The sequence below is a fragment of the Staurois parvus genome, unplaced genomic scaffold (genome assembly GCF_062004578.1).
Source record: "Staurois parvus isolate SC_StPar_1 unplaced genomic scaffold, SC_StPar_1.0 ptg001495l, whole genome shotgun sequence".
NCBI classification, from domain to species: Eukaryota; Metazoa; Chordata; class Amphibia; order Anura; family Ranidae; genus Staurois; species Staurois parvus.
Genome location: NW_028319291.1, coordinates 338,395 through 363,952, shown reverse-complemented (window position 1 = coordinate 363,952; position 25,558 = coordinate 338,395). Strand labels below are relative to the sequence as shown.

The 25,558-nt window shown below is 43.7% G+C and overlaps 1 protein-coding gene across 2 annotated transcripts in view; it reads left to right on the top strand.

The window, feature by feature from the left end:
• The window catches only part of VIL1 (villin 1), a 102,472-nt gene that overhangs the window by 11,565 nt on the left and 65,349 nt on the right, over nt 1–25,558 (top strand). For both annotated transcript variants that reach the window (XM_089662593.1, XM_089662594.1), the window contains exon 2: nt 22,469–22,579. In XM_089662593.1, the coding sequence (XP_089518719.1) occupies nt 22,505–22,579 (75 nt within the window). In that variant the 5' untranslated portion in view covers nt 22,469–22,504. The remainder of the gene's footprint in view (nt 1–22,468; nt 22,580–25,558) is intronic.

Below are 25,558 nucleotides of genomic sequence, written 5' to 3'. Positions count from 1 at the left end.
GTCAGTAGTAAATGGTGTGTCTCTTCCCTGTAAGTGATACATCTGGAAGATAGCTTGTTCTTCTGAAAAACAACAGACTTACTGGCCATATAAGCAGATGAAAATAGAAGAAAGAAAGTCTAAAAAAGAAAACTAATGCAGCCACCACATTTAAGAATTGGCAAGCTGCAATGGCTGACAATAAAGTGTTACCAAGCCCAGGACCCTGCATTCACTATATCCGGTCTCCCTGGACCCTGCATTCACTATATCTGGTCTCCCTGGACCCTGCATTCACTATATCTGGTCTCCCTGGACCCTGCATTCACTATATCTGGTCTCCCCTGACCCTGCATTCACTATATCCAGTCTCCCCGGACCCCGCATTCACTATATCTGGTCTCCCCGGACCCTGCATTCACTATATCCGGTCTCCCTGGACCCTGCATTCACTATATCCTCTCTCCCCGGACCCTGTATTCACTATATCTGGTCTGCCAGGGCCCTGTATTCACTATATCTGGTCTGCCAGGGCCCTCCATTCACTATATCCGGTCTCCCCGGACCCTACATTCACTATATCCGGTCTCCCCGGACCCTACATTCACTATATCTGGTCTGCCAGGGCCCTGCATTCACTATATCCGCTCTCCCCGGACCCCACATTCACTATATCCGGTCTCCCTGGACCCTGCATTCACTATATCCGGTCTCCCCGGACCCTACATTCACTATATCTGGTCTCCCTGGACCCTACATTCACTATATCCGGTCTCCCTGGACCCTGCATTCACTATATCCGGTCTCCCCGGACCCTGCATTCACTATATCTGCTCTCCCCGGACCCCACATTCACTATATCTGGTCTCCCAGGGCCCTGCATTCACTATATCCGGTCTCCCCGGACCCCACATTCACTATATCCGGTCTCCCCGGACCCCGCATTCACTATATCCGCTCTCCCTGGACCCTGCATTCACTATATCCGGTCTCCCCAGAAACTGCATTCACTATATCTGCTCTCCCACAGTACACAGAACACGGAAATGCAATTATTTTAGTAAATATAAACTGCTAAATACCTTTTCTCATCAGCAGTATATAGCAGCCTTGTGACTTCTATCAGTGTCCAGCTGAGCACTGGTTAAAGCTTGTAGGAGGAGTTTTCATTTTGCTGTAGGAGAATGCAGAGCCTCTGACTTCTGTCTGGACAGTGCTGATTGGCTCTGTGCTGATCACAAGCATGCTCCCAAGAAAAAAAAAACTCTAGCAATACACACCAAACTGAGCATGTGCAGAGTGACTCCACACGCTATGTCTTATCAGGATATAAGAAGAGGAGGATCAGAGAAGACAGGATCAAACAGCGTTTTTACACAATGTGGAGGATTAACCCCTTAGGTTCCACAGCGAGTATAACCAGCATGCTCTACTGCACATACATGCTGATTGTACTGTTGTGGGTTCAGTAACACATTAAAGAAGAATTCCAGGTATGGCATTTTTTACAGTGATATTGGTCTAGTTTGGAATGTAACTTTGCATTCCTGGTATGAGGCATTTGATGGGGCATAGAGCAATGATTTGTATGGCTGCACCCGCTGCTCTGAACTGAGGAATATTCCTTTTCATTTGTGGGATATGCGATGGAATGAGATATTTAATCACCTTCTGTTCTAATGAGACTTTACTGATTTAGTTGGAGGGATTTTTGATTCTTTTTTTTACCATAACCTGTGTGGTTTATTCGGTTAAAGTGGTTATAAAGGTTGAAGGTTCCTATGCATATGTGCAGCCCCCCCCCCCAATACTTACCTGAGCCCCATCTTGATCTGGCAAAGTGCACAAGAGACTCAGCTCCCCCCGGATCTCTCCCTCCTCATTGGCTGAGACAGCAGTGGTAGCCATTGTCTCCTGCTACTTTCAATCACAGCCAATGAGGAGTGAGTAGGGGCAAGTGTGCTCCGTGGGTGAATGGACACAAAGAACAGCGGCTCAGGAAAGAGTCTGCTTGGGTGCCCCCACAGCAAGCTGCTTGCCCTGGGGGCATTAGGAAGGAGGGAGGGGCCTGAAGCAACGGCGAGGGACCCAAGAAGAGGAGGATCCAGGCTGTTCTGTGCAAAACCATTACATGGAGCAGGTAAGTATAACATGCAGGGGCGGACTGACAACTCATGGGGCCCCCGGGCAATAGAGGATCATGGGGCCCCTTTGTCCTTGCCCAAACTCAAAAAAGCCTATGAAAAAGGTACCAGGGGCATCTCATGGGGCCCCCTACTGACCCGGGCTCTCGGGCAGTGCCCGAGTTTCCAAATGGTCAGTCCGCCCCTGATAACGTTTGTTATTTTTTTTTTAAACCGATCTTTTATTATCACTTTGATTTCATGGCTTTGTCAGATTTGTGGGGCTGCACTGGTAACACCGGGGCCCATTCCTGAACGGGGGCCCAGGAATTGACTCCACTTGCAGCATTTTTTACGGAATGTTTCCTTTTCATGATCTTGCCGAACAATTCAGCACTGACGGCTTTTGATGCGACAGGAAAAGTTGCTGTTTCTGCTTGGGGACGGGCAAATTCCTCTTCTGCCCTGCCCTGAATAATTCCGGAAGGGTCAAAGTATCACTTTAATTATTACACACTTAGACAGGCCATGCGAAGTGTTTCCATTCACAGGGAGCAGTGGGTACATCCTTTCCTAGCAGGCGTGGATAGGAGTGGGCTCTGCATCCACAACTGCTGGTTTATAGTACAGATAAAGCCTGCTATTATAAAGCCATCTATTCCAAACTACATACAGTTGTTCCAGGCTTGTTGGCCATCATCAGTACAGGGCATGAAAGCCATGCCTTGGGGGGTCTGGGAGCCATTGACATAATCTAACCACAGGGTTGTGGATAAGGGGGTACAGGGCCCAGGACAGCAGGGGGGCCCAGGTGGCTGGGTGAATTGGATGTGGACAGGGAGGGTGGTCGGCAGGGGCGGACTGACAACTCATGGGGCCCCCCGGGCAATCGGGGATCATGGGGCCCCTGTGTCCTTGCCCAAACTCAAAAAAGCCTATGAAAAAGGTACCAAGGGCATCTCATGGGGCCCCCTACTGACCCGGGCCCTCGGGCAGTGCTCGAGTTTCCAAATGGTCAGTCCGCCCCTGGTGGTCGGCATGGTGTAGGGGGAGTAATTACTGGAACCGATCCCCTGAATGACTCTCTCTGAAGCAGCTGAAAGCTGGCTTCTTCTCCTCTCCCTCCCGCTGGATTTCAGCTGCTTTGGGGGGGCAGGGGATTTCTGCTGACACGTAATGCTCACATATCTTGGGGGGGGGCAGGGGTATATATATATATATATATATATATATATATATATATATACATACATACAGGAACTTTTATCAGTTTATGTAGCCATTTATTTTTATACTAGTAATGGCAGCGATCAGCGACTTACAACAGGACTGTGTTCTAGGGGTTATCTGTGTGCCTAGGTAAGGCTCGGTTCACACCTGCACAGTTTGCGTTTGATCCGTTTCTGCAGTGCGTTTTGTGGTGCGTTTTTGCACATGCATTTTTCCGTGTTTTTGATGTGTTTTGTTTTTCTTGTTGCTGGGCAGATTAAAACAAAAAATGCATAAAAACGCATCACAAACGCACTACATGCTTTTCTGCAGCTTTTCCATTGAAGTCTATAGAACCAAAAACGCAACATTTTGCGTTTAAAAATGTTCCTGATCCTTTCCAAAAAACTGGGTGAAAATGCGGAAATGTGAACATGTCCCATAGGAAATTATGTTAAATGGATTGTAGTCCCTTTATGCAAAACGCTTCGGAAAACGCATAAGTGTGAACCTAGACTAAGTGTACAGTGTCTGTTGCTTTCACTAGGCAATGTCCTGGATTCTACTCCTTGCTTGCAGAACATCCAGCACATTTCCGCTTTGTTCTGTCAGTCTCCTAGATCAGTGGTCTCCAAACTGTGGCCCGGGGGCCGGATGTGGCCCTTTGCTTGGTTTCATCCGGCCCTTGGGGCACTATTCAATTCACTGACTTCAACATTGGGACATCATTCCTGCCACTGACACCAACAATTTTACACAAATCCTCCCATTTGCACAAATGATAGTATAGGCAGCATGGTGGCTAAGTGGTTAGCACTTCTGCCTGGCAGTACTTGGGTCGTCAATTTGAATCCTAACCACGGCATCAGCTGCCTGGAGTTTGCATGTTCTCCCTGTGCCTGCGTGGGTTTCCTCCGGGTACTCCGGTTTCCTCCCACACTCCAAAGACATGCTGGTAGGTGAATTGGCTCCTGTCTAAATTGTCCCTAGTATGTGTATGTATGAATGTGAGTTAGGGACCTTAGATTGTACGCCCCTTGAGGGTTAGGGACCTTAGATTGTACGCCCCTGGAGGGTTAGGGACTGATGTGAATGTACAATATATATGTGAAGTGCTGCGTACATTGATGGCGCTATAGAAGCACCTGAAATAAATAATAAATAAATAGTATACAATTCCACCCAATATCACCAACGATGTGGCACTATTTCTCTCACTGACACCTACAATGGGGCACAATTCCTTCCAAACACACAAATGATAGGGCACACCTCCTTCCACTGACACCAGCAGTTGGGCACTATTTATTCCCCTGACACCTACAGTAGAGCACAATTCCTCTCACTGACACCAGTGCTGGGATCCAATTCCTTCCAATGACACCAACCATGGGACACCATTCCTCCAATTAACACCAATGGTGTGGAACTGTTCCTCCCACTGACACCAATGACAAGCCACTATTCCACTCACTGACACCAGCGATGGGGCACAATTCCTTCCACTGACACCAGCGATGTGGCACAATTCCTTCCACTGACACCAGCGATGTGGCACAATTCCTTCCACTGACACCAGCGATGTGGCACAATTCCACTGACACCAGCGATGTGGCACAATTCCTTCCACTGACACCAGCAATGTGGCTCAATTTCTCCCACTGACACCAGTGATGGGACACAATTCCTCCCACTGACACCAATGATAGGGCACTATTCCTCCCACTGACACCAATGATGGGGCACTATTCCTCCCACTAATACCAATGATGGGACACTATTCCTACCACTGATACCAATGATGGGGCACTATTCCTCCCACTGACACCAATGATGGGGCACTATTCCTACCACTGATACCAATGATGGGGCACTATTCCTCCCACTGACACCAGTGATGGGACACAATTCCTCCCACTGACACCAGTGATGGGGCACAATTCCTCCCACTGACACCAGTAATGGGGCACAATGCCTCCCACTGACACCATCAATGAACCACAATTCCTCCTACTGATACCAATGATGAGAAACTATTCCTTCCACTGACACCAACGATGGGGTAACTCCCCTAATTTCAAAGATCAGGCATTGTTTACCCCCTCGTGAAGCCAGGACATTTTCTGCTCTGACTTCCCACAGTCTGGCCCCCCTAAAGCCTAAAACACCATAACCTGGCCCTTTGTTTAGAAAGTTTGGAGACCCCTGTCCTAGATGATCAGAGGGTGCAAGCCATCATCTGATCGGCGTGTTGGTGGTACGCACCCACGACCAGAAAGTGCAGAATCACATTTATATACATGATTCTGCACAGAGCACCCGCCCTGTAGTAGTACATCATGGTAAAAATTGCGCATGTCCGTGAAATGGTGACAAATGATGTGAAGTTTATTATCCATAGATGACGCTGTAAAAGCCTTTACAGGTTACCACTTTACATTTACAGAGGAGGTCTGGTGCTAGGATTACTGCTCATGATCTGATGTTCCTGGCGATATCTCACATGTGTGGGGCTGACGTGTGCGTTCGCCTGTGCATGCAAGCATGGGGGGGCACTGTCATTTTTTTTTGTTTTTCAATTTTTTTTGCAAAGCACAGGCATCCAGAGCATTGTGAATATAATGAAGCACCCCCCCCCCCCAGTAATACACTCCCTGCACACAGCTAGCCCCTTGATCCTCCCTCATGTTAACCCCTTCCTGCCCAGTGCCATTAGTACAGTGTCAGTGCTTTTTATTTAGCACTGATCACTGTATTGGTGTCACTGGGGATGTCAGTGACACTAAGTCAGTCCCCCCAGTGTCAGAATGCCTGCCGCAGTCCCGCTAGCTATAAGTCGCTGATCGCCGCCATGGCTAGTAAAAATTTTAAAAAAATCCCAGTATATATACCGCCATTTGTAAACGCTATATCTTTCACGTAAACCAATTAATTTGCATATATTGGGTTTTTTTCTTAGCAAAGACATGGAGCAAAATACATTTTGGCCTAATTTTATGACTAAATTTGATTTTATACATTTTTTTACATGTTTAATAGCAAAAAGTAAAAAATATTGTTTTTTTTTTTTTCAAAATTCTCAGCCTTTTTTTTTTTCCATAGTGTAAAAAAATAAAAAACCGCACAGGTGATCAAATACCAAAAGAAAGCTCAATTCATGGGGGAAAAAAGGGCATAAATTTCATCTGGAGCGTTGCATGACCGTGCAATTGTCAGTTAAAGTAACGCAGCGCCGTAACGTAAAAAAATGGCCTGGTCAGGAAGAGGGGGTAAATCCTCTGGAGGGCGAGGGGTTAAAGTAGTCTGAATGTGAATTTCTGCCAGGATCACTAAGTAAATATAAAGTAAAAAGTTCCATCAAACAGGAAACTAAAGCCGCCATTGTCGTTCTTGGATTTATTATTATTATTATACAGGATTTACAGTTGTGTTCAAAATAATAGCAGTCAGACATCACTAACCGGATCAATCACTGTTTTTGGTAGAAATGATATTTCTACATGGCAAATAATTTCCTAGCAGGTGTAGTAGAGTAATAGAAATCCAACAGACCCAACAGTCATGACATGCATGCTGCTGATTCTGTGTCATTGAATCACTCATTGAAAGGGGCATGTTCAAAATAATAGCAGTGTGGAGTTCTATTAGTGAGGTCATTCATTCTTTGAAAAACAGGTGGCAATTATTGCCCTTATTTAAGGAAGGAAGGCAGCAAATGTTGGACATGCTGGTTACAGTGCATTTCTCTCTGAAATTCTGAGGAAAATGGGTCGTTCCAGACATTGTTCAGAAGAACAGCGTACCTTGATTAAAAAGTTGATTGGAGAGGGGAAAACATAAAGAAGTGCAGAAAATGATCGGCTGCTCAGCTAAAATGATCGCAAATGCTTTGAAATGGCAACCAAAACCTGAAAGACGTGGAAGAAAGCGAAAAACTACCATTGGAATGGATAGAAGAATAGCCAAAATGGCGCAGACTCAGCCAACAATCAGCTCCAGGAAGATGAAAGAAGGTGTGACATTCCCTGTGAGGACTGTTACAATTAGAAGACGCCGATGTGAAGCCAAGCTATCTGCAAGAAGTCCCCGCAAATTCCCACTGTTGGAGAAAAGACGTGTGCTGAAGAGGTTACAATCTGCCAAAGAGCACATTGACTGGCCTAAAGAGAAATGGCGCAACATTTTGTGGACTGATGAAAGTAAGATTGTTCTTTTTGGGTCTGGTGGGCGGAGACAGTTTGTCAGACGACCCCCAAACACTGAATTCAAGCCACAGTACACTGTGAAGACAGTGAAGCATGGTGGTGCAAGCATCATGATATGGGGATGTTTCTCATACTACGGTGTTGGGCCTATTTATCGCATACCAGGGATCATGGATCAGTTTGAATACATCAGAATACTTGAAGAGGTCATGCTGCCTTATGCTGAAGAGGAAATGCCCTTGAGATGGGTGTTCCAACAAGACAACGACCCCAAACACACCAGTAAACGTGCAACATCTTGGTTCCAGACCAACAAAATTGATGTTATGGAGTGGCCAGCCCAATCCCCGGATCTTAATCCAATAGAAAACTTGTGGGGTGACATCAAAAATGCCGTTTCTGAGGCAAAACCAAGAAATCGAGAAGAACTGTGGAATGTGGTCCAATCATCCTGGGCTGGAATACCTGATCACAGGGACCAGAAGTTGGGTGACTCCATGCAACACAGATGTACAGCAGTTCTCAGAAACAGTGCGACTACAACCAAATATTCATGAAGTCATTCAAAGGAAAGCAAAATCTTCAAACATTTCTCAGTTTATATAGTGAATGTTTGAGTTTGTAAAGAAGAATACAAACACTGCGATTTTTTTGAACCGTCTAATATTCACTTTTCTTCCATTTTTTTTAGAGGAACAACACAAATTTGATGTATTTTTCTTCATGTTTTGATTTGGAATAGAATGTGTCGTGTTCCCAATGCATTTGTGTGGATGGAAATAAAAGCTATTACAAGGATTTTGAGCTTTATTCACTTTTTTCAACACACTGCTATTATTTTGAACACGACTGTATGTAGCGCCAACAGTTTGCTCAGCTCTTTACAATATAACGGGAAACAATACAGCAACAATACAGTTCAATACAAGAGGGATAGGAGGGCCCTGATCCTTGGAGCTTACAATCTAGGATTTAGATACACTTTATAAAAGAAAAGCTCATAACATTTCATGCTGGCTCTAAAGCAAAATAAACATTTTTTGCTGGAATTCCAGTATATCAAGGCATGTGTTAAAAATAATTCAGCTGTAGACAAAAATAAACTGTCAGATTTCTTATCTCCACATACAAGTTATGTACATAGAAACGGCTACACTGGTAAAACAAACACACAGGTGACTAACCACTATAGAAAATATATTCATTATGTAGAGCAGCTTTTCTGCTGCATGCACAGTGTACCGTACAGAACTGTGTGGCACACCACGCTGCTGGACAACATCATGTACTTTTGTACACTTTAAATAAAGTTTGCACATTTAAAAAGAGAAGCTGTGTGATGCGCTGAATCACACACCGCACTGCCCCCCTTCTACAGATGGGAATGAACAGCCGCCAGCGAGGTGGTCTGGGACCTGTCATGTGTCCTACAAGATTACGGGGAGGACAACTCTGTGGGAGTAGGAGTAGGTACCTGTCAAATTCAGGTACCCCCCCCACTCCCCAAAGGTCCGCAGTCTCTGGTCATCTCCTGTACTATGTCCACAGTCTCTGGTCATCTCCTGTACTGTCTGCAGTCTCTGGTCATCTCCTGTACTGTGTCCGCAGTCTCTGGTCATCTCCTGTACTGTGTCCGCAGTCTCTGGTCATCTCCTGTACTGTGTCCGCAGTCTCTGGTCATCTCCTGTACTGTGTCCGCTGTCTCTGGTCATCTCCTGTACTGTGTCCCCAGTCTCTGGTCATCTCCTGTACTGTGTCCCCAGTCTCTGGTCCATCTCCTGTACTGTGTCCGCAGTCTCTGGTCCATCTCCTGTACTGTGTCCGCAGTCTGTGGTCATCTCCTGTACTGTGTCCGCAGTCTGTGGTCATCTCCTGTACTCTGTCCGCAGTCTCTGGTCATCTCCTGTACTGTGTCCGCAGTCTCTGGTCATCCCCTGTACTGTGTCTGCAGTCTCTGGTCATCTCCTGTACTATGTCCGCAGTCTCTGGTCATCTCCTGTACTATGTCCGCAGTCTCTGGTCATCTCCTGTACTATGTCCGCAGTCTCTGGTCATCTCCTGTACTATCTCTGCAGTCTCTGGTCACCTCCTGTACTATGTCCGCAGTCTCTGGTCATCTCCTGTACTGTCCACAGTCTCTGGTCATCTCCTGTACTGTCCGCAGTCTCTGGTCATCTCCTGTACTATCTCTGCAGTCTCTGGTCACCTCCTGTACTATGTCTGCAGTCTCTGGTCATCTCCTGTACTGTCCGCAGTCTCTGGTCATCTCCTGTACTATGTTAGCAGTCTCTGGTCATCTCCTGTACTGTGTCCGCAGTCTCTGGTCATCTCCATTACTATGTCCGCAGTCTCTGGTCATCCCCTGTACTATGTCCGCAGTCTCTGGTCATCTCCTGTACTATGTCCGCAGTCTCTGGTCATCCCCTGTACTGTGTCCGCAGTCTCTGGTCATCTCCTGTACTGTGTCCGCAGTCTCTGGTCATCTCCTGTACTATGTCCGCAGTCTCTGGTCATCCCCTGTACTATGTCCGCAGTCTCTGGTCATCTCCTGTAATATGTCCAGCGTTTTTGTATTTTTTTTTGCACTGCCCGAGGGCCCGGGGTCAGTAGGGGGCCCCATGAGATGCCCCTGGTACCTTTTTCATAGGCTTTTTTGGACGTGGCAAGGACACAGGGGTGATCCCCTATTGCTCGGGGGCCCCATGAGTTGTCAGTCCACCCCTGGAAGGGAGATCAATCTTGTGGATTCCTTCTTAAATGTTTGCTCTTCATATGTGGCGAATAGCATTCCAACAAAACAGAAATTCGTATAGTCAGGGCTGTGGATAATATATTTTGAAAATATATATTGAAATATATTGAATATGGCCAAAATTGTAGTATTTCAAATATATGTCAATATATTTGGGAAGAATATTTTTAAAATATATTTAAAATATATTTTTCTTCCATGTGGGTTGCTAGGCGTTCCTTGCGTGATGAGTGACTTCTGCCCCTCAGATAAGTTCCCACTGATACCATTGATCCTTTTAGCTATCTGTAAGGGGGGAATTGTTCCCAATGACCACAAGTGTAAGGAGCATTCTTCCCACTGACCATCACACTAATGTATAATGAGTTGAAGAAATAGTCATTTTTAGCAGGGGTTGATTGAGATTGAAAAGATATTTCAAGGGAATTTGATTGATTCCCCCCCTGAGCCTATTGAGAACTTTCTAGAGCTCAATGTCAGAAAACTCAAATGCACAGGCTGAGCTCTTGTCTTGCTCCAGCCAATCCCTGGGGAGGTGTGCCTAGATGGTGGGTGGGAGGCAGGTAAATAGCCCGGAGCTCAGAGAGATGTGTTCTTCCCCTGGAGAAAGTAGGACTGTGTGCTTCAGGGGGCTGCTAAGCCCTGAAGCATTCCTGACTGGCTGCTGGACTACTCCCTCCCTTGGATCGGCTTGTACAAGAAAGCTGATCGCTAGCTCTAAGAAACGGTACCGGGCTGATTCGAGCATCACTTCGGTAGAACTATGGAAAGCAGCTGGTCCGGAAGTAGTTAAGTCCCAGCACTGCTTAGATATGTTTCCCTGAAATGACTGATGTCATACTCTATCAAAATGGGCATTTGTGTGCCAGGAATTAACGAAAGCCAGATCAAGCCTTCCCAATCTCACTCTAACTTGACTAATTCTAGGACCAAAGATCGTTTTGTTTTACGATCACATTCATAATATATTACTGAGATTATTCCTGACACTTCCCAGTTCATTATAAAATAAAGTCGCAAAGCGTTCAAGTCAATAAAAGGAGCCGGGTGTCATTTCAGTAAAAATGCCACGTATGAGGATGGTGATGGTGTACCTCAATCTCATGAGCATGCAGCCAATCAGAAGCCATGACATAACCGAGAGACTTATACATTTCAGAAATCAAAAGCACCTCTATACTATAGATCAGCCTTTCCCACCTTGGGTTCTGTGAAGCCCTAGAGTTCCTCCAGAGGTTTCTAGGGGTTCCTTAACCCCTTCACGCCTAAGGGTAAAACAAATCTAAATGCCTAAGCACAATTCTGCAAAGTTGACATCTGTTAGTAAAACCATACATATCATCACAGTCAGGGGCGGACTGACAACTCATGGGGCCCCCGGGGAATAGGGGATCATGGGGCCCCTGTGTCCTTGCCCGAACTCAAAAAAGCCTATGAAAAAGGTACCAGGGGCTTCTGACCCCGGGCCCTCGGGCAGTGCCCGAGTTTCCAAATGGTCAGTCTGCCCCTGATCAAAACTACTTTGTACATCCAGGTGGATTATACAGTTGTGGCCAAAATTATTCAACCCCCAATGCTGTAAAGGGGTTTAGGGACTATAGTGTACATTTGGAATTGTATTCAGAATCAAATCCTACAAGGACGTTGTAACTACCCAAATGCAACTAAAATGACATCAATTGTTTATGTAATACAGTAGTAAATGGTTCTTATGTGGTTTCTTCATTGCCACAATTATTCAACCCCTTAAAGACTACCACTCTGAAGAACAGAGGTTCATACAGGTGCTTTCCATCAGGTATTGAAAACACCTGTGGATGTCACCGAGCAGCAATCAAGCATAATAAGCACCAATTAGGCAGCTTTAAAATGACTGTGATACTCAGCTCCTTCTAGACATTTACTGGTGTGGTTACAAACATGGTGAAGGCAAGAGAATGGTCCAGGAAGACAAGAGAAGAGGTGATTTCTCTTCACAGGAAGGGCAATGGCTATAAGAAGATTGCAAAGATGTTAAACATACCAAGAGACACCTTAGGAAGCATCATTCGCAAATTCAAGGCAAAGGGCACTGTTGAAACGCTACCTGGTCGTGGCAGAAAGAAGATGCTGACTTCGACTGCTGTGCGCTACCTGAAGCGTAGAGTGGAGAGAAGTCCCCGTGTGACTGCTGAGGAACTGAGAAAAGATTTGTCAGATGTGGGTACAGAAGTTTCAGCCCAGACAATAAGACGCACACTGCGTAATGAAGGCCTCCGTGCCAGAACTCCCAGGCGTACCCCCTTGCTGTCTCCAAAGAATAAGAAGAGTCGACTGCAGTATGCCAAAAGCCATGTGGACAAACCACAAAAGTTGTGGGATAGTGTTCTGTGGACTGATGAAACAAAATTAGAACTGTTTGGGCCCATGGATCAACGCTATGTTTGGAGGAGGAAGAACAAGGCCTATGATGAAAAGAACACCTTGCCTACTGTGAAGCATGGTGGAGGGTCAATCATGCTTTGGGGCTGTTTTGCTTCTGCAGGTACAGGGAAGCTTCAGCGTGTGCAAGGTACCATGAATTCTCTTCAGTACCAGGAGATATTGGATGGAAACGTGATGCAGTCCGTCACACACCTGAGGCTTGGGAGACGTTGGACCTTTCAACAGGACAATGATCCCAAGCATACCTCCAAGTCCACTAGAGCATGGTTGCAGAGGAAAGGCTGGAACATTTTGGAGTGGCCATCGCAGTCACCAGACTTAAATCCGATTGAGAACCTCTGGTGGGACTTAAAGAAAGCAGTTGCAGTGCGCAAGCCTAAGAATGTGACTGAACTGGAGGCCTTTGCCCATGAAGAATGGGCGAAGATACCCGTAGATCGCTGCAAGACACTTGTGTCAAGCTATGCTTCACGTTTAAAAGCTGTTATAACTGTAAAAGGATGCTGTACTAAGTACTAAGATTGAATGTCACTTGGGGGTTGAATAAAACTGATAATGCTGTGAGCACAGAAAAGACATTTGTGGTTATTTCATTATAACTGTTATGTTATATTTGTCTGACCTACAAGTGCCTCTTTAATGTAAATGTAAGCAAGATGACTGAATGATCAAAAGCAATGTCAAACTGGCCAAAACACTCAATTTCAGTGGGGGTTGAATAATTTTGGCCACAACTGTACCTTGATTTTTTCAGGACAAATTGGGCTTTCATTTGGTGGTAAATGGTAATGGATATCTCCTGATTTTTTTTTTATTATCAAAGAAAAACTGGCCCAAAATAGTGAAAAAAATTTTTTTTTCCCATTTAGCTGTGTGTTTCTTGTTATGACCATAACCTACCACCAAAGAACAACCCAAAATAAATTCTCCAGCTCTTGACGATCGCAGCGATACCATATATGTGTGTTATTTGTTGTTTGTACCCGTAGCACAGCCCAGAAACAATAGTGCGCATTTTGTTTTTGTCTTTTTTTTTTTCTACCTAAAATACACTGACATTGACACTGACACTGATACCAATTTGTTTTTTTAAATCCTTACCTTTGACCTTGACCTTTGACCCTGACCTTGACCCAAACACTAACCCTGGCACTGAACTAGCTCAAACCTTGATCTAGGTATTTTTCTTTATTTTTTCTTTTATTTTTTAATAATTATTTATTTATCTTCTTTTTTTTTTTCTTTTTTTTTTTACAAACATTTTGTTTTTCTCTTTATGCCAGGAGTTAGAGAGATACAATGTATAATAGGATGTATATAATGATACAATGTATCTCTCTTCTCCATTCATAGAGAGAGAAAAAAGCAAGGACTGATCATTCATAGAGAGAGAAAAAAAAAGTGACTGATCACTGTGATAGCCCATCAGAGGCTATCACAGCGATCATGTGACCCGGAATCGGGAGTCCCGGGTCCCGATCGTTAGAACGGGACCCAGTGCTCTCAGTGACACCGTGGTCTTTGTGCTGGCACGCTCCCAGCAGAAAGACAGATACATAATTCCAGGACCAAAACATAGAAACATAGAAAAGTGATGGCAGAAAAAAGACCAAGTGGTCCATCAAGTCTGCCTAATTCTTATTTTTTTTTATATGTTTTGTAATTTTTTTTATTTCATTAACTTTTTTGAGTATAGATCTATGTTTGTCCCAAGCATGTTTGAAACCACTGACTGTTGCCTGGCTCCCTACCTCTGCTGAAAGTCTATTTCAAGCATCAACTACTCTTTCAGTAAAATAGTACTTTCTGAGATTAGTTTTGATCTTTCCTCCAGTTAATGTAAGGTAATGTAAAAAAAAAAAATCTGAAAAACATATTTTAAAAATATATTTTTTTTAAACATATTCTTCAGATTTTTTTTTAACATATATAAAGTCATTTTAACATCTATTTTTACATATATTTGTAAATGCATTCCAAAAATGTAGATTTGTATTTTTAAAGACATACAGTATATTTGAAATGTGTTTTTAAAAATATTTTTCGACTGGTGCCCCCCCTTTTCTCCCCCCCCCATGTTCCGCACCTCCCTATACAGCGTTTCAAATCTCATTGGTTCACATCAGACAATACCTCCTGAGCCGCCTGACACTCATTCATGTAGTTCCCAGCCAAATGGTAGGGAATCCTTTTTCCTCTACTTGTTTTATATAATGTATTGCTATACCTAAATGTGAACCATATTGACACTTACTGTTTTTGTACTGTATCAAAATCTTTCAATAAAAAATATTTGAAAATAAAAATATTTTTCATGTATTTTGTAATAAAAACGCATTTCAACATGCAGTGTATATATATATTTATTTATTGAAATATATTTTGAAATATATTGAATATGGCCAAAATTGTAGCATTTAATATAATATTATTATTATTATTATACAGTATTTATATAGCGCTAAAAGGTTTGCTCAGCGCTGTACATTATAGTGGGGGACAGTACATGAGACAATACAGTAACAAAACACGAGGGGTTCAAGGGCCCTGCTCTTTTCAGCTTACAATCTAGGAGGAAGTGGCTGTGGGGGATGGAGTGGTAGGAGGAGTGGAGGAGATTGGCTGTTAGGTGAGGGTGGGGTAGGCTTCCCTGAAGAGATGGGTTTTCAGGGTGCGCCTAAAGGTGAGGAGGGTAGGTGACAGTCTGATGGATTGGGGTAGTGAGTTCCAGAGGATGGGGGAAGCCCTGGAGAAGTCCTGCAGTCGGGCGTGGGAGGTGGAGACCAGGGAGCTAGAAAGTAGGAGGTCTTGTGAGGAGCGAAGATTACAGGTTGGGTGGTATTTGGGTATCAGGTCGGTGAGGTAGTTTGGGGCAGCGTTATGAATGGCTTTGTACGTCAATGTTAGCAGTTTGAATTTAATGCGTTGGGCAATCGGGAGCCAGTGGAGGGAATGACAGAGGGGGGTGGCAGAAGCGGAGCGGTTGGTAAGGTGGATGAGTCTGGCCGCTGAGTTTAGGATAGACTGAAGCGGGGATAGTCTGCGATGAGGTAGGCCGGTGAGGAGGGAGTTGCAGTAGTCCAGACGTGAGATAATAAGGGAGTGAACGAGTAGTTTAGTAGTGTCTGGGGTTAGGAACGTACGTATTTTGGAGATGTTGCGGAGGTGGAGCCTGCATGAGTTTGCCAACGATTGGACATGGGGTTGGAAGGACAGGTTTGAGTCTATAGTGACACCTAGGACTTTGGCTTGTGGGGTGGGACTGATGGTGGCGTTGTTGGTCGTGATGGAGAGGGTGGGGGGGAGGGGCACGGGCTGGGGGGAAAATCAGGAGCTCAGTTTTGGAAAGGTTCAATTTGAGGAAATGGAGCGACATCCAGTCTGATATGTCGTTCAGTAGGTGGGTGATTCGGGCAGAGACTGAAGGGGTGAGGTGGGGGGTGGAGAGGTAAATTTGTGTGTCGTCGGCATAGAGGTGATAGTTGAAGCCGTGGGAGTGTATCAGTTTGCCAAGGGAGGAGGTGTAGATGGAGAAGAGAAGGGGCCCGAGGACAGAGCCTTGGGGGACCCCAACAGAGAGGGGGAGGGAGGGGGAGGTGGTAGCGTTATAGGTAACGCTGAAGGAGCGTTGGGATAGATAGGAGGAGAGCTAGGAGAGAGCGGAGTCTCTGATGCCAAGGGAGTGTAGTTTATTAAGGAGGAGGGGGTGGTCGACTGTGTCGAAGGCCGCAGAGAGGTCAAGGAGTAGGAGGACTGAGTAGTGGCCATTAGCTTTGGCGGTTAGCAGGTCGTTAGTGATTTTGAGTAGGGCGGTTTCGGTGGAGTGTAGGGGACGGAAGCCGGACTGTAGTGGATCGAGGAGGTTGTTGTCAGTGAGGTGGGCGCTTAGGCGATTGTAGACTAAGCGCTCAAGGAGCTTGGAAGTAAATGGCAGCAGGGAGATGGGTCTAAGGTTGCTCAGGTTGGTGGGGTCCAGGGAGGGATTTTTGAGTATGGGGGTGATGTGCGCGTGCTTTAGGGGGGAGGGGAATGCGCCAGTGGAGAGGGAGAGATTGAAGATGTGGGTGAGGGAGCGTAGGATGGAGGAGGAGGGTGACTGGAGGAGTTGTGTGGGGACAAAGTCAAGGGGGCAAGTGGTGAGGCGGGCTTCTGAGAAGACCTTAATAACCTCCTCAGTGGTAGCAAGGCTGAAGGAGCGGAGTGTTGGGGAGGTTATAGTGTGCGGGACGTTAGGTGTGGTGGGGGGTAGGGCAGTTGCGAGGTCAGAGGAGGGGAGAGTTGATGGGGTTATAGTGGGAGGTAGGTTGAGCATTGGCGATGTCCTTACGGATTGCGTCGATCTTATTTTGGAAGTGATTGGCAATCTCGTGGGTGGTGACAATATATTTGGGAAGAATATTTTTAAAATATATTTCAAATATGTAAAAAAAATCTGAATATATTTAAAAAATATATATTTTTAAAAATATTTTTTTTTAAAAATATATGCTTGAGATTAATTTTTAAACTAATTTTAAACATATATTTTTACATATATTTGTAAATTTGTATTTTTAAAGCCATACAGTATATTTGAAATGTATTTTTACAAATATTTTTCATATATTATTGTAATAAAAATGCATTTCAACATACAGTATATATATATATATATATTTATTGAAATATATTTTGAAATATATTGAATATGGCCAACATTGTAGCATTTCAAATATATGTCAATATATTTGGGGAAAATATTTTTAAAATATATTTTTCTTCCATGTGGAACCCCCGCCCAACACATAAAGACCTTGCACCCTGAGCAGCTGCCCCTCCTGCCCCCCTCTTCCCAAGCCCGGCCCTGATTGCAGTAAAGTCTTCCAGCACTCATCCAGATCCTCGTCCTGAAAGATGTTAAATCTGCTCAATAATTATGACTGATGCGAAACATGGTGCTGTGTGTATCACGGCCCCTTTTAAGGCAGTTGTTACAGCCCTACCCGGATTTCCTGAAAGAACAGGTGTGTTCTCACGGGTATTTCTGAGGTGTGATGGACTGACACACATGTCATAGCTGGCATTGACAAACACTGAGAAAAAGAACGCGGTCTAAACAAGATAATATGTGTAAAAAGGAGATTGCACTCCGACACCCAACAATACTTCTAGCCACAGTCCTACCTATTCCTACAACCTTCTTGTCAATGGTTTATATACAAATTACATTTTCTATAGCGGGGGTCAGCAACCAGTAGATCGCAGCCGGGATACAGGTAAATCTGGGCTTGCTGACCCGCCATCCCAGAGCATAAGAATTTATTGCAGAGGGACTACTTGTGAAGTTGGAGCTGTAGTAGGGAGCAAGAGCCGCATACGTTGATGTCTCCTCTGTTGTGCCGGCTCCTGTCCCATGCAGAGTGATAACAACTGCACTGCACCTCTAATTCAACTAGCGGTCTCCAGAGTGGTGCCAACAGCAGGAAAGAAGAGATCTTCAGGTCGGTGTGAAGCAATACAGTGGGCATAATAGTACAGGGCTGCTTTCACACTGATCTGCTGCGGTCTACCCACATCACGGGTGCAGTGCAGTGTACCCGTGGGATAGCTTTGCTTAGCCATAGACTTTTATTATATCCTGCAGGTTTGGTGCACTCCTGAAAGCACTGAATGCAGAGGTTTTGATGACCTTTCAGAAACTGCACCACACCTGCAAGATATAATAGAAGTCTATGGCAAAGCGCAGCTAACCCAGGAAAGTCGCAGATGCACTGTGCTGCACTCGCGATGCAGGTAAACATCAGTGTAAAAGAAGCCTTACACCCACGTGGAAGAAAAATATATTTTAGAAATATTCTTCCCAAATATATTGACATATACTTGAAATGCTACAATTTTGGCCATATCCAATATATTTCAATATATATACACACACATATATATATACAGTCATGGCCGAAATTGTTGGCACCCTTGATATTTCTCCAGGAAATCATGTATTTCTCACGAAACGTACAGTTGTGTCCAAAATTATTCAACCCCCAATGCTGTAAAGGGGTTTAGGGACTATAGTGTACATTTGGAATTGTATTCAGAATCAAATCCTACAAGGACGTTGTAACTACCCAAATGCAACTAAAATGACATCAATTGTTTATGTAATACAGTAGTAAATGGTTCTTATGTGGTTTCTTCATTGCCACAATTATTCAACCCCTTAAAGACTACCACTCTGAAGAACAGAGGTTCATACAGGTGCTTTCCATCAGGTATTGAAAACACCTGTGGATGTCACCGAGCAGCAATCAAGCATAATAAGCACCAATTAGGCAGCTTTAAAATGACTGTGATACTCAGCTCCTTCTAGACATTTACTGGTGTGGTTACAAACATGGTGAAGGCAAGAGAATGGTCCAGGAAGACAAGAGAAGAGGTGATTTCTCTTCACAGGAAGGGCAATGGCTATAAGAAGATTGCAAAGATGTTAAACATACCAAGAGACACCTTAGGAAGCATCATTCGCAAATTCAAGGCAAAGGGCACTGTTGAAACGCTACCTGGTCGTGGCAGAAAGAAGATGCTGACTTCGACTGCTGTGCGCTACCTGAAGCGTAGAGTGGAGAGAAGTCCCCGTGTGACTGCTGAGGAACTGAGAAAAGATTTGTCAGATGTGGGTACAGAAGTTTCAGCCCAGACAATAAGACGCACACTGCGTAATGAAGGCCTCCGTGCCAGAACTCCCAGGCGTACCCCCTTGCTGTCTCCAAAGAATAAGAAGAGTCGACTGCAGTATGCCAAAAGCCATGTGGACAAACCACAAAAGTTGTGGGATAGTGTTCTGTGGACTGATGAAACAAAATTAGAACTGTTTGGGCCCATGGATCAACGCTATGTTTGGAGGAGGAAGAACAAGGCCTATGATGAAAAGAACACCTTGCCTACTGTGAAGCATGGTGGAGGGTCAATCATGCTTTGGGGCTGTTTTGCTTCTGCAGGTACAGGGAAGCTTCAGCGTGTGCAAGGTACCATGAATTCTCTTCAGTACCAGGAGATATTGGATGGAAACGTGATGCAGTCCGTCACACACCTGAGGCTTGGGAGACGTTGGACCTTTCAACAGGACAATGATCCCAAGCATACCTCCAAGTCCACTAGAGCATGGTTGCAGAGGAAAGGCTGGAACATTTTGGAGTGGCCATCGCAGTCACCAGACTTAAATCCGATTGAGAACCTCTGGTGGGACTTAAAGAAAGCAGTTGCAGTGCGCAAGCCTAAGAATGTGACTGAACTGGAGGCCTTTGCCCATGAAGAATGGGCGAAGATACCCGTAGATCGCTGCAAGACACTTGTGTCAAGCTATGCTTCACGTTTAAAAGCTGTTATAACTGTAAAAGGATGCTGTACTAAGTACTAAGATTGAATGTCACTTGGGGGTTGAATAAAACTGATAATGCTGTGAGCACAGAAAAGACATTTGTGGTTATTTCATTATAACTGTTATGTTATATTTGTCTGACCTACAAGTGCCTCTTTAATGTAAATGTAAGCAAGATGACTGAATGATCAAAAGCAATGTCAAACTGGCCAAAACACTCAATTTCAGTGGGGGTTGAATAATTTTGGACACAACTGTATTGCATTAACACATGTTTTGCTATACACATGTTTATTCCCTTTGTGTGTATTGGGACAAAACAAAAAAAGGGAGGAAAGAAAGCAAATTCGACATAATGTCACACAAACCTCCAAAAATGGGCTGGACAAAAGTATTGGCACCCTTTCACAACTGCGGATAAATAAGAATGTTACAAGCATGTGATGCTCCTGTAAACTCACCTGGGGCAAGTAACAGGTGTGGGCAATATAGAAATCACACCTGAAAGCAGATAAAAAGGAGAGACGTTCACTTAACCTTTGCATTGTGTGTCTGTCTGTGCCACACTAAGCATGGACAACAGAAAGAGGAGACGAGAACTGTCTGAGGACCTGAGAACCAAAATTGTGGCAAAATATCAACAATCTCAAGGTTACAAGTCCATCTCCAGAGAACTAGATTTGCCTTTGTCCACAGTGCGCAACATTATCAAGAAGTTTGCAACCCATGGCACTGTAGCTAATCTCCCTGGTCGTGGACGGATGAGGAAAATTGATGAAAGATTGCAACGCAGAATAGTCCGGATGGTGGATAAGCAGCCCCAAACATGTTCCAAAGACATTCAAGCTGTCCTGCAGGCTCAGGGAGCATCAGTGTCAGCGCGAACTATCCGTCGACATTTAAATGAAATGAAACGCTATGGCAGGAGACCCAGGAGGACCCCACTGCTGACACAGAGACATAAAAAAGCAAGACTACAGTTTGCCAAAATGTACTTGAGTAAGCCAAAAGCCTTCTGGGAAAACGTCTTGTGGACAGATGAGACCAAGATAGAGCTTTTCGGTAAAGCACATCATTCTACTGTTTACCGAAAACGGAATGAGGCCTACAAAGAACAAAACACAGTACCTACGGTAAAATATGGTGGAGGTTCAATGATGTTTTGGGGTTGTTTTGCTGCCTCTGGCACTGGGTGCCTTGACTGTGTGCAAGGCATCATGAAATCTGAGGATTACCAAAGGATTTTGGGTCGCACTGTAGGGCCCAGTGTCAGAAAGCTGGGTTTGCGTCCAAGATCCTGGGTCTTCCAGCAGGACAATGACCCCAAACATACGTCAAAAAGCACTCAGAAATGGATGGCAAAGAAGCGCTGGAGAGTTCTGAAGTGGCCAGCAATGAGCCCAGATCTAAATCCCATTGAACACCTGTGGAGAGATCTTAAAATTGCTGTTGGGAAAAGGTGTCCTTCCAATAAGAGAGACCTGGAGCTGTTTGCAAAGGAAGAGTGGTCCAAAATTCCGGGTGAGAGGTGTCAGAAGCTTATTGATGGTTATAGGAAGCGACTGATTTCAGTTATGTTTTCCAAAGGGTGTGCAACCAAATATTAAGTTAAGGGTGCCAATACTTTTGTCCAGCCCATTTTTGGGGTTTTGTGTGACATTATGTCATATTTGCTTTTCTGCCTCTGTTTTATATTTGTTCCAATACATACAAAGGGAATAAACATGTGTATAGCAAAACATGTGTTAATGCAATACCTTTTTTGTGTGAAATACTTGATTTTCAGGAAAAATATCAAGGGTGCCAACAATTTCGGCCATGACTGTATATATATATATACACTGCATGTTGAAACGCGCTTTTATTACAACATATATGAAAAATATGTCTTTAAAAAAACATATCTACATTTTTGGAGTATATTTATATATATACACAGTATATACGTGATTTTGCACACCTGTGCCGCCCTCTAGCAGTATTTCTGCTGTAGGGCGGTCGGGAAGCGGTTGAAACCCGTGATTGCTGTGCAACGCACGAGATTGCGACACGGTAGTACAGCAATCAGAGGTTTAAAACTGTCCCCGGTGATCTTTGACTTCTCCCATGTTGTTCAGGTAGTTCTCCACCTCTTTCAGGTTGCCTACCCCTGCTCTGTAGCACCCCTTCTGCAGTGACTCCAGCCCTAGCACCCAACAAGCACACACCTTTACTTGCTCTGTTCGCTCAGCAACACTGCACAAAACACAATCTGAATTCTCCATCATGAACAACCAAAAAAAAAAAATGGAGACGACATTGTAGCAATACTAATAGACATATCTCACATCCCTTTTTTAAGTATTCTTTATATACTGTAGATTATATTTCTGTGTTCTTTAGAGCTATTTAAAAAAACAAAAAACTTTTTGTTCTCTTCCAGATTTCCAGGTGACTTCTGATCTGATAGTATTCCACCATGCCTGAACTCACGGAAAAAGTAACCAAGTCTCTGAATAAAACTACCCCAGGACTGCAGATATGGAGGATAGAGGTGAACAAGTAGTACAAGTCACATGTTTATCATACAATAACTTCTAATAATTCTGTTTAACCCCTTCATGCCTAAGGGTAAAACAAATCTTAAAGCACAATTTTGCAACGTTGACCTGTGTTAGTACAACCGTCCATATCAACACAACTACTTTGTACATGCAGGTGGATTATGCCGCGTTTTTTTCAGGACAAATTGGGCTTTTATTTGGTGGTAAATGGTAATGGATAGCTCCTGATTTTTTTTATTATTAAAGGAAAACTGGCCTAAAATAGTAAAAAAATAATAATTTTATTATATTTAGCTGTGTGTTTCTTGTTACTACCATAACCTACCACCAAAGAACAACCCAAAATAAATTTTCCAGCTCTTGACGATCACAGCGATACCATATATGTGTATGTTATTTATTGTTTGTACCCGTAGTACAGCCCAGAAACAATAGTGCGCATTTTGTTTTAGTTTTGTTTTTTTTTACCTAAAACACGCTGACACTGATACCAATTTTTGTTTTTAAATCCTGACCTTTACCTTTTGACCTTGACCTTTGACCCTGACGTTGAAGCAAACACTAACCCTGGCACTGAACTAGATCAAACCTTGATCTAGGTATTTTTTTATTTTATTTTTTTATATTTATTTATCTCTTTTTTTTAACCTCATTTTTCTCCCTCTATGCCAAGAGTTAGAGAGATACAATGTATAATAGGATGTATATAATGATACAATGTATAATAGGATGTATATAATGATACAACGTATAATAGGATGTATATAGTGATACAACGTATAATAGGATGTATATAATGATACAATGTATAATAGGATGTATATAATGATACAACGTATAATAGGATGTATATAATGGTACAACGTATAATAGGATGTATATAATGATACAATGTATAATAGGATGTATATAATGATACAATGTATAATAGGATGTATATAATGATACAACGTATAATAGAATGTATCTTATGATACAATGTATAATAGGATGTATATAATGATACAATGTATAATAGGATGTATATAATGATACAATGTATAATAGAATGTATATAATGATACAACGTATAATAGGATGTATATAACGATACAACGTATAATAGGATGTATATAACGATACAACGTATAATAGGATGTATATAACGATACAATGTATAATAGGATGTATATAACGATACAACGTATAATAGGATGTATATAACGATACAACGTATAATAGGATGTATATAACGATACAACGTATAATAGGATGTATATAATGATACAACGTATAATAGGATGTATATAATGATACAACGTATAATAGGATGTATATAATGATACAACGTTTAATAGGATGTATATAATGATACAATGTATAATAGGATGTATATAATGATACAATGTATAATAGGATGTATATAATGATACAATGTATAATAGGATGTATATAATGATACAACGTTTAATAGGATGTATATAATGATACAACGTTTAATAGGATGTATATAATGATACAACGTATAATAGGATGTATATAATGATACAACGTTTAATAGGATGTATATAATGATACAATGTATCTCTCTCCTCCATTCATAGAGAGAGAAAAAAACGAGAGGGCCGGGCTGTACAGTGACTGAGCACTGTGATAGCCCATCAGAGGCTATCACAGCGATCATGTGACCCGGAATCGGGAGTCCTGGGTCCCGATCGTTAGAACGGGACCCAGTGCTCTCAGTGACACCGCGGTCTTTGTGCTGGCACGCTCCCGGCAGAAAGACAGGTACGCAGATATGTGGCCTCATGGAAAAAAGCGCAGTTCTGTGAGGCCGCATATTTGTGTGACGTCGGCGTCAAGGGGTTATGCATTGCATATATATATACTAAAGATTTACCATAAAGGTCAGAACAGTGGTGTATGTAGGTTTTGTACTGCCCTAGGCAACACAAAAATCAGCCACCCCCACAGCCCCCATGGAGGGAGTCTGACACCGACCAAGGCCACCCCCCCTCCCCCGTGGAGGAGAGAGCCTGAAACATTGACCTACAACACCCCTGCCCCCCACCCCCACCCTAAAGAGCCTTCCATTACCATTGCCCCCCATACACCGCCTTCCCCACCCGGTAAGAGAGAGAAAGACACTCTCCTTCATAGCTCCAGACATCCTCGGGAATGAGAGTCGCTCTCTGCATATACCGTCAAGGAGCCTACAACCTCTTTGGGATCCCACCTGATCCCCATGCCGCCTGTGTCCCTTCTTCAGTCTCTTCTTCCAGGGGGCAGCGCTGCCCCCCTGAAAAATGCCACCCTAGGCAAATGCCTTGTTTGCCTTGTGGTAAATACCTCCACGGACTCAAACTTGAAAACTTGTCTTTTAGGCCCCTTTCACACGGGCGTTCCGTATGTCCGTTTTTTATCTGTCTGTTTAAGGATGAAAAACGGACACCCATGTATTTCTACGGACTAGCGGATGTAAAGGGATGATCATCACTTTACATCCATTAATGTCCGCATCCGTAAACATCCATTTTTTTGGAATGGAAGGAAACCCTATTTTTCTTCCGAAAAAAAAAAATGGAACGGATGAAAAACAGATGTAAACGGACCAGGGGTGGACTGACAACTCATGGAGCCCCCGGGCAATAGGGGATCATGGGGCCCATGTCCTCGCCCACACCCAAAAAAGCCTATGAAAAAGCCAATGAAAAGGTACCAGGGGCATCTCATGGGGCCCCCTACTGAGCCCAGGCCCTCGGGCAGTGCCCGTGTGCTTGAATGGTCAGTCCGCCCCTGAAACAGACATACAGTCCATTTTTGCATTGTTAAAGGATGTAAAAATGGATGTAAACTGATGAAAAACTGATGTGAACTGATCCGTTTTTTTCTTTTAAAAAACGAGACTGAACTGATGAATAAAACGGACCGCCCATGTAAAAGGAGCATTAAGGGCTTTTCCACTCATTTATAAGCCTCTTTCAGATGGA